The 10,819-nt window shown below is 38.3% G+C and overlaps 1 protein-coding gene across 1 annotated transcript in view; it reads left to right on the top strand.

The window, feature by feature from the left end:
- The first annotated feature begins 361 nt into the window (after positions 1-361).
- The window catches only part of lasp1 (LIM and SH3 protein 1), a 33,768-nt gene continuing 23,310 nt past the window's right edge, over positions 362-10,819 (top strand). Inside the window, exon 1 of the mRNA XM_044099916.1 lies at positions 362-692. Within this exon, the coding sequence (XP_043955851.1) occupies positions 624-692 (69 nt within the window). The 5' untranslated portion in view covers positions 362-623. The remainder of the gene's footprint in view (positions 693-10,819) is intronic.

Here is a 10,819-nt window from a genome sequence, read left to right as displayed (position 1 = left end):
CGCCCTATGCAATCGTTTCACCTGGACATGAAGTAGGACATGCAGTGAACGTGGCAGATGTGTAAAATGTGATTTAGGAGCACTGAATTGGTGGAACCCCAAAATCTGCAAGATGACTGCATTAGTTTGCTATGCAAGAACAGATGGAGCATGGATAGGACAAACAGGAGGTGCACGGAGCTCGATCAGACATCACTAAATACTGATTTGCGGCACTTTGACACATCTGTTACAGTAGTTGGTGGATATTTTCAAATTATATATTTTCACATTAAGTCATCTGATGAGCAAATACTCATCCAATGAAAATTTAGGTGGGAAAAAAAGCCCAAATTGTACGTTTTTCTCCCTTCTCTGCACGGACACGCGCATTGTAAGGAAGGAGAGGAGGGCGTCGGGGGCGTGCTTTCCGTGTCTGGTTAGTAGACTGACAGCCAGCTGTGCGGCTACAACAACATTCTCCTTTGCTACATACAACAAGATTCTGGTTTTGGTCAGCCGCCGATCGCAACCGACTTCTATAGCTGGTGTTTCAAAGCGATCACTCGACAGCACGCTGCCACTTTTGTCCCGTATCATCGCCGGATTGTCTGCTAACTAGCGAGAAGAGCGTTTCCTCCAACATGAATCCGTTGTGTGGCAGATGTAATCAAGTCGTTTACCCCACGGAAAAAGTGAACTGTCTGGACAAGGTAAGAGCTCAAAATATCTTTGATTTTCTTCTTTTTTATTTTGGGACGATAAAAGAAACCGGGTTGAGTTGTTTTGGATCCTATGTGGGTTTGTTTCTGCCTCGCTAAAAGCGAAAGCGTTCACATATTTCGGTGAATGAACTGAAGAGCCCAACAGAGGAACAGGTACGTCGACGTTAGCAAGCTAGCAGCTAGCCAGCGTCTGGGAATGCGGTGGCACCACAACGTGGTCGAAAAGGGAAATAGTGCCCATCCTGGTTAAAAATATTCTCCTTTTATGTAGGTTTTGTGTATTAATTTGGATTAAGGTGTTTATTTGCCCGCAAGGGAGGCTTCGATGTGCTCCCGACAACCGAGCCTTGTCTGGGCCCGAAACGACAAAACACACCACTGATTTCAAACAGGGCGTATTTATTTATTATTTTGTACGTTTTTACCCTCACACATAAATCCCCTCAGGTGGAGATATTTCCATCCAGTTTCTGAACAATACAGCACTTTATCCACGACCGAACACGTTTGTTTCCGTGTCCTGAACTCCTCCCAGTTAGCGTGGATTGTCTCAATTTCACAGGCTAATCTCAAATCGGGGATTATTTGATGAGTTTACTCGTTCGGATTCACGCAAAACACACCGCTAATCTCAGATCAGGGGGTAATCTCATCAATTTTACCCACCGTGACTCTGTCGAGGTCAGTCATTGGCAGTCGTGGCACAGCTAAAGGAAGTGTTAATGGTGCAAATTTTGTTCCTGTTTTTTCTCTTAACTCGTAGAAAAACAGTTAAGAGACTGTTTTTCTAAAAAACTTGAAAATTCAAGTTTGTTAAAGAGTTTTGCAACTATTTAACTGTACAAGACGCTGAAATCACTCATACTCAGTCCCTACTGTACTCATCTGGGTGGGGTCTCTTTGCTTTGAATATGAATTACAACATCTCTCTTACAGGGTTTGGGGATTAGGACTTAAACTTTTCTTTTAATCAAGATATGTTCTTGTATTGTGAAAATGTGGTTTGTCATGAATCTATCCATTACATATAATTTGTAGTCTTAAAGACATATTTCTCCTAAAATAAAATAAGATGCATCGGTTACATTTAGATATGCATCAGTCGGTTAAGATTGTTGCTCCTTAACTGATGCAAAATTAACAATTGCCACAATTTTAGGTTCGTGACAGGTTATGAAACAAGTGAGATTTAGAAAAAATAACAATTATTTTTTTGTTGTTAAATTCAAAACTAAAAGTTAAAGCATTTGCAGCACTTCTTGTTTTCTCTATGTGTCACAGTCTTAAAAGCAGAAATTGAATCGGTGGGTCAGACCTCAAGGAAAACTGTAATTCGTGGTTGGCCATTCAAAGCCTGATCAGCGCAACTCAAGTTACATTTGGTGCAAGTATTCTGCTAAACAGGACATAATAATTACAGTGATGTCAATGATTCCTTGATAGAATGATGCAGCTTTTTTTTTTTTTGCTTTTTTTTTTAGTGTTTATGGGACTGACTTTGGGTTTTGATAACATCACTAACTAGTTTCTCGGTCTCTTCACCTGATTATCAATTACTGAGAAAATTTCCAATATAAGCCTTACCACATTCACTGCTTGTAAAAAATGTGTTTTTTTTCATGCTTAAATGTTTCAAATTAAACAAAGTCCAATATCGGAGAAAGGTAAGCTGAATAAATACATAAAGCACATTTGAAATGATGACTAAAGCTCTGAAAACCAATGTGGTCCAATATGATTACTGTGCTTTTCTAGATGTTGGTTGTTCTGGATGAGTCTTATTGTGGTTAACTGGGATCTAAAAACCTTAGAAATGGATTTGTAGTTATGACTGATGGAAGTCTTTGTTTCTCATCTGTTGATGAATTTCTTTAGTTTTAGCATAATTTCTAATAAAAGGATTTTCTGGTTGTACATGTCTCCCAGTAATCATGTCTGGGTCTGGCTTGTGAAGTGGAACTTTCTAAAAAAATGTGGTGAATCAATTATTTCATTTTAAAAATAAAGAAAAATATTATTTCACAGAAACCTAGAGTTGGTTAGTATTACTTCTCCTATTAAAGGACAGTATTATGTTTTTCCAGGCATCTAGCATCATTTTATAGCACAATTAATCAAGAATCTGTAACTTTCAGTTGTTATAAAAATGCTATATATATCAAATTTGACTTCATAATTTAGACCATTGAAATTGGGCGTCTCTCTCTTTAAAAAACCCCCTCTCTTTCTGAAACTCCGCCTTCATTAAGTCATCACAACATGGTGCTGCTATTAAGCCTTTAACAACGTTTTTTCCAACGTTGCACTGAGAAATAGCTTTTATGAGTTCAACTGACTTGCAGTTCCAACAGGTGATTGCTAATTGCTGCTGGCTAGTCTGAAGGAGCTCATTTGGGTGAAGAGCTGTGTCTCAAAGGCGGAGTTGGCCCACCCAGATGTTTTTCACAGCTGAATGGTTGCTATGGAGATAAAAGTATTTCTTAAGCAGGCTTGAATTAAAGCAACGCTCCAGGTCTTTTTGATGAGAAAATAACATAACAAAATTTAAAGCTCAAAAAATGTCTATTACATAATACTTCCCCTTTAGATAAAATCAAATTGGATATTAATATCTGTTCAGAAGCATTTAGGTGTGACAAATAAGTAGAGACAGGAGAAATCTGTAAAGTGGCAAGCATATTTTAGTCGACCAAATAAATATTTTGTGCAATGGATGCTTCAAAGTCTAGAGAAAATCAATCTCTGTTGAAATCTACTTATGTCATGGTTGACAGACAAAAAAAGGTGGTGGAAAAAGCTCACAAAGCAGTTTATCTAAAGTAACATCATTCCCAGACTGGATGCATCACTCTTCTGCAAAACAGACATGAATGGTATTTTCCCATTGTGCTTTCAACTGGAATTGATTTACCTCAGAAGCCCTCTTTACCCACAGCCATCCCATATTGTAGGGCGGATCAGACATCTCCACAGAAGTAATGTTGGTTTGTTACAAAGCTTGGATTGATGGAAATCAAATTGCTACAAGTGCACCCTGAATGCGCTGTGGAATCCGTCCCGAAGCAGAGTGCATTCCAGCAGACAGACACTCCCATGTAACATGCTCCGCTCCAGGCCTGCAGTGCCATCTCTCTGCTCTGAACCCAGCAAAGCAAGCTAGCTTTCCGTATGTCTACATTTTCTGCCATTCTATGTAAGACTCCCCACTTTTAGTTTTTCTCAAAACTGCACACATTTCCATCTTTGTTTTAAAGCAGTCAAGGCTGATCTGAGTATTTTTCCATCCCCTCAGGTGTACATGTGGAGTAGCTTGATGTTCTTCCACTTGTGCTTTGGTTCTGACCATTTTCACCTTCTGTAGCAGGAGGGGAGACGGGACGTAAACTTTAGTCTGGGCTCTTCTTTACAACTGGTTCTCCATCTCATTTTGCTTTCATTTGGGGCTTAACATACCAGCTTGTTGCATAGTTATTAAGAACATATTTAGCTCATTTATCCAGAGCATGCCTGTCAGTTTTGTGGCGTTGTTTCACAAAAAGGCTTTGAAGTCCAGCCAATGAGATGTGTAACAAAGAAATTGCTGTGTGAGCAAAATGATGTGTCCCAGTTTTCTACTTCTAAAATGGACTAAAAGATATTTTTTAAACAAAAACATTAGTGCAAAGCTTTTCTTCCACTCTTACTGTGTATTCCGTTACTGCATATTGTCTTAGATTTTCCTAAACTGGCCTGCAGGTTACACAACTCTGTTCCAGATTTTTTGCATGTTTTATTAATAGTCTAATTTGATATATAGGCCATTGGGTGGTTACTCGCTTCTTGAACGGTTAACCTGCTGCTCTTCCAAAGGTCTATAAATAGTTTGTGAAACTGACTTGTGCTTTCCTTCCTCATGTAGATTTTCTTACAAAAGAGGTGTGCTGCTGTTTCTAGGCTTTTGGGTAGTTGTTGCAACAGTTGAGAGATCTTATTTTCAGCACTGCTGATTGGCTTTTATGCAACTATTTATCACCTACTTTACAAGGTCAGATGGTCAACCAAAACCTCAGGTTAGCCAAGTTTGGATTTGAATGTCTTTTTTGCTACTTAAACAGAATTTTATTTTATTTATTTTTTTTTTTACTTATTTTGATTCAGAGTTATTCAGTCCAGCACATAAACTAAACTATAATTTTGTCCCCACACATATAACAAATAAGAAATATTTAAAATGCTGTTTGTTTATTTCTAAACCTTTAGGTAATGATTTCCCATTGGCTCTTACAATGCACTCTAAACGCCTGAAACCTGACCTGAAACAATTTCATACTCTTGTACTTAATTGTTGCATATCATTTTAGTTTGCTTGGTAATTAAGTATTTTCATGATTTATTTGGATAAATGCAACCAAATGGTTTTTATGCCACACCTCGTTACTGTTAAACATTGAATTTCACATGAATACCAATAAATATAAAAAAAATTGATTTCCATTTGGGTCAGCTCACTCTTCAAAAGTATGAGAGATTAGGACCCCTAATCAAACTAAAATAACTAATTGACCTCAAATTGATCTTGATTTTTTTATTTTTTTTAACAGTAGATATATATAAAAAATACTTTATTAAAGTTGTTCTAAAGCATCAGATGATCATTTTGGGAAATAGAAAATGATCTGTGCCTGACGGGTCCAAGTCAAGTAATATGACCAGCACCTGTTTCTGTTTTCTGTTGCATCAGGCTAAAGGTTGCATTGCTAGACAGAAAAACGTATTTTCTCACTAAGCGGTTTACTACAATAAGCACTGAGGATCTTTTTTTTAAACTGTCAGCAGATCATCCAAGTCAGACTGTTATCTATTCTATTTTTATAGAGATATCTACATAAATCATCTTGTAACAGTGACTTATGTAAAAATGCATTTCTGTAGTAAGAAATAATGTATGGACACACTAGTTCTCCTTTCATATTTGTTGTTTAATATCTTGAAATACCTCCAGAGAGCCTGGAGTGCTACTATATGGGAAGCAATAAAATGGCTCAGGGCTCAACATAATACTCTATACTATCTTCCATTTCATGGCTAACCCATTTTTAGGTTGTTTAACAATGTGGTTGCTTTGTTTGGTTGCTACTGTAGGATTTTCCTGTAAGATTTGAGCATCTATTGTGTTGCTTCTGCTCAATCGCAGGAAACTGCACTAAGGAAGGGTTAAAGGTCATAGCATATTCATCTTGTACAGTCTTTACTGTTTGAAAAACAATATATCCTACATCCTATTCATGTTTGCACGCATTAAAAATGAAAAAATCTCTAAAAAAATTATCTGATTTATGTTTTAACTGCCAATGCTAGAGCTAAATCAGGCATTCTCTAATGTTTTGTTCCTCGTCTTAGGAATGGCAGCCTATGTTTAGTCGGGTTATTTTGAGAGCTGAGTCATGTTGTCTAAATGCCATAAAGGTGCGGCGTCTTTAGCAACCTGCAGTCACCTTCCTCTGATGTCTCCAACCGCATCAGAAATTCCAGTCGCATCGGCTTCACTGAGTGGTCTGGTGTGTATGATCAGGAAGAAGGAACCACTTTACATGTTGGGTTTTGTTTACAGCACAGTTTATACCAGCGCTAATATGGTTTCACATTGCAGAGATATTTGCTGCCATGGCAGGGTTATTATGTGCTTGATTTACAACATAACAAGGAAAATCTTTAATTATGTTCCTCTTTTATGTTTCTGCTGGGACATACTTTGGACATCTTTACTGTTGTGTAAGGATGCAAACATTATTGCACTTTTAAAATCTGGAAGGAAAAGTTAGGAAAGTAAATTTTCACCTCATTTCCAGCAAATCTGTGGAAATCACTGTCTGCCTGCAGCTGAGGCACAATGCCATGGGTTGAAACAAAAAAGTGGCATTGAGTTTTAATTAACTTGCATTTGGTAATGAGTTGTTTTATTATCCTATTTAGCAGTATCCAGATGTGTGAGGCTTTAGGCATACCAGCACAACACTGCCTGGTTCTCAAATTAAACTATGCTTCACACAGCGACCCAGGAAGTGGTTAACACCAGAAGATGGGCCGCACTTAACGCCTGAAACCTCACACGTCACTCCATGAGATTTTCAGAGCATGATAACTGCCTCACAATAATACCTTCTACAATTTTAATTTATTTATACAGACTTTAATGTACATGTTTCCAAAAGTTTTTAAAAAACCATGATTTTATTTATTTTTGACAAATAAAATGAAGTCCTAATCATCTCAAATTTCTCTTACTTTACTTTCTGTATGTATGTTGTTCTTTCCAGGGGGAAAGTTGCTACAATAAGCACTTTTGCTTGGACACCTTGGACCAAGTGCCCAAGGTTTAGACACTCATCTAAACCTTGGACTATTTGTTCTTCCAAAAGAGAGCAATAAATTTTTTTTGGCATGCAAGACACTCATATCTCTCAAAATATGGTTCTTCTGGCTATATTTATGACCACTGGAATATAATCCTAAACTGTTATAAAGATGATTAAAAGGCCATATTAGTTTGCCCAAACATTCTGTCCTAAACAGTAGAATGATTTGTTTGTACAGTGAGAACATTCATAAATTTAACTCCTAATTTTTAAATTATAATGTGAAATCGATGCTTTTGAATCCATTTTTAAGTTAGGTGTTCACTAACCAGCTCTTTGTGTTGTTTTATTATTTTTACTGGTATATCTTAGATTCTTCCACCTAAACTACTTGACTTGACCAATGCTGAGTGAATATTTTCTTTTGTCTGGAGGGTAGGGCCCTCATTGACACACACGCACCTCTCACATTGCGACATTTAACCCACATCCAGCCCTGCACACATGTACAATTGCATGTTTTATGTGCATACACATTTGCCCTTGAGCTGCAGGCAGACAGAGATGTCAGTTTTTTGAGTATTTCATTTCTAGGGCTCCATCTCTGCAGTGTCCTCATTTTTCCAGCTGACTGTCAGATCCTGCCTTGGCACTACAGAGCAAGGTTTTCCGGGAACCAGACAAGGCTAACAGCTGGACGGCCCCTCTGACACACATTTATTTCCACAGCTTTGTTTGTCCCCTCTTGTGTAACTCTCACAATGAGCACATCATTAACAGATAATGCAGAGTGTCTGGGGATTGGTTGGAATTGGCGCATGTTCATGCGTGAAACATCCACGTCTTGGATGTTTCAGTGGGAAGCACTTTGGATTATCAACGTGCAGGTTCAGTATAAACCCAAACAGGCAAGCATATCTCATTTAAAAATCACTAAGGAAGACTGGGATGTTTTGCACAAGTTAGCTTTGAAACAACATTTAACATATCAAATGTGCATTAGTGACAAAAAATTATTTGTGTGGGACCTTGATCCAACACCATCCCAGCATGTTTTTCTTGCAAAACTACAAAGTCAAGTCAAGTCAAGTTTATTTGTATCTCATATTTCAGCAATCAGGCAGTTTAAGGTGCTTTACATCATAAAAACACAAAAAATACAGACTCATAGAATACACAATCAACAGTTGAAGCATTAAACAGTACATACCTCCCTTGAAATGAGCATATCTCTCCACCCTTCATAAGACAGTCATTACTGGGGTGTGGCTAACTCACATAGGAGCTCAGGGGATTAATATGTTATGTGTTTTATGAGAATTGTTCCTAAATTTCTGAACCTGGTCAGCTGTCTCAGACCAGATCTGTTGTTGTACATGATACGTGAGAAAATGAGTTGTGATCTAGAGTCTGTGGTCATTCAATGTGACAAGATGCTTTGTCTGCCATTTTAGCATTCTCACAACTAAAGATGACATACAACAATTATCAGTGCCAAAATGTGACTCCTTCCCATGTTGCCCAGTCATGAGTACTTTGATATTCCCGCTATATCGTCTCTCTTTTCTGTGTCTAACAGGATTTCTATGCAGTTTGGAAGAATCTGGAAATGTATGTGAAGTAGTTAAAGTAATCTCCAGCTACTCTGTGAAGCTTGCCTCTATAGAAATGTGGGTAATAAATTCAGATTAAAAATTTGGTGTAAAAGTGAGAAACACTCTGACAATTTGGGTCTGGAAAAGCTTTAACACCTTCAACCTGCTGTCCAATAAGTCCTGGACTTCTATCTTATATTTTTGATTTGATTCTGCTGCACCAACTATTGCTGCAAAATGGCATCTTCCATCAAACTGTGTGACAGAAGCTTATCTAAGGATTTTATTTTATTGAGCTCACATAGTCTGACATGTTGATTCCTGTGCGGGTTCTGACATGTCAGCATGATTACGTTCAGGTAATGCAGAATATTTTCCCAACTGCTTTGAATTGTAACCAAACTAGAAAAAAACGCTGTGAGCAGGCTCCCTGATTAAGCCACAGCTATTAATCAGAGCCTCAAGCTTAAAGGTGCATGATGTAACTTTATTTGAAGAATATTTTTTACATATCTGTCACTGTTGTAACAGTATAATATTACAGATAATATGTGAAGACATCCTCTCTAAGCTACTATTGCTGTCTGATACTCCTAGTCAAAAATAACCAGTCCGTCCCAGGAGGAATGGAGACTGTTAAAGTAAATAAAATTATGTCAGTAAAAGTAATAGCCCTTTTGTTGGGCCATTACATTGTTTTTTACAATTGTTTGTAGCCAAAAGTGAAAAAAAAAATCCTGTAATTGTCAACTTGAAAATGGGAGCACCTTGCCTCTTCCAAGTACAGCATGTTTTTTCAGGTATGCCCTCTAATGATTAATTCAGAAGTTGTGGCTAGGTTGAAACATTTTTCTGTCCTCCGAGAGCAAAATTGTTTCTAAGTCATGCTTGGTTGGAGGGTGCCAAGTCTTGTCCTGTAATGTGGATTAGCAGGTTAGGGAAGGCATAGAAATAGTTTGCTAAAGAATTTACTTCCTCAGATTTGTGCTTTAATTTAGGCTTAAAGTCAATGTTTAACCTGGCTAGCATGAATATCAAAGTCCATGCCTGCCTCTTTGACTCTCCTGAGAACAGTAAATGTTCTGTTTCAATCATTTTCTCCCAACATGGGAGAAAAGGCTCACCCAGCATGGTTGTGCATTTGTCCCTCAAATGACCCATTTGTCGTTTTGCTTATTAAAATGACCATGCAGATCAACTGTATCCAGACAGCATGTAATCGTCCTGTTGTTTTTAAAGCGATTTGTTTCAAATAAAGAGAAACGGAGTCCATCTGCGACTCCCTCCGGCCCAGCTGGGTTGTGGTTGGTTAAGGAGTTTGGACTTGAAGGTTTGGCTCTGTGTGTTTGGCTGTGGATCACAGCTCTCCAGATCACAGCCAAGGCCTTGTTTCCACTGTTAGCATTGTCTCTTCTATGCCCCAGTACAATATTGCTTGCTTGCAGCTACAAACATATGCACACTCTTGCCATTTGTCAGTGGAGACCATCCTGGGTGGTCCAAAAATGTTCCCATTGAGTCTTTTCTTCTTGGTTTGTGATTCGATTCATACCTCAAGTCTACCTAAGTCTAAAAGTCGTCTTTCTGGCTATATTCCTTTTACACATGCTACACTATAAATGAATATCTGTGCATGTTAGGTATGTCTCTGGCTCGTATGAGAAACATTCAGAAATGTTTGTCGTAGTCTCATGTTTCTGCTGTTTTGATTAATCTTTTTGCGCCTTTTTCTGTTCGGAGGATTCTCGTTTTGTGTGTGGGCAATAGAAAGCGATAAAGAGTGGGAGAAAGAATGGGACGGATGGCAGGGTGCCCTAAGGCCATGTTAATAAGCACTCCCTTTCTTTTTGCCCTATTCTTTCTCTCCTCCCTCCCTCACTTCGATGACAACGGGATCAGATCATTGCTTCACTCCCCGGCGTTTCCTGTCTTGCACCCACCCTCTGCTGGCTGCAGCCTTTCCTCTTGCTTTGTCCAGCTCTTTACTTTCATGCTCTCATTCCTCCTCTTTGAGTTTGTCCAATTCCCTCTCCTTCAATCTCCCTTTGAGACCACAGGCTACAGATAAAGCTAATGCCAGAACAGGAAATGGGTGAGAGGGTGGGAAGAGGGGATGAGGAAAACACTCTATAGTGTATATATTGGTTAAAAGCTCCTATCAAGATGAATTGAAGATGTTTGATAT

Source organism: Gambusia affinis, linkage group LG19 (assembly GCF_019740435.1).
Source record: "Gambusia affinis linkage group LG19, SWU_Gaff_1.0, whole genome shotgun sequence".
Taxonomy (NCBI): Eukaryota; Metazoa; Chordata; class Actinopteri; order Cyprinodontiformes; family Poeciliidae; genus Gambusia; species Gambusia affinis.
The sequence above is the reverse complement of the archived record's forward strand: the minus strand, read 5'-3'. Positions and strand labels throughout refer to the sequence as shown.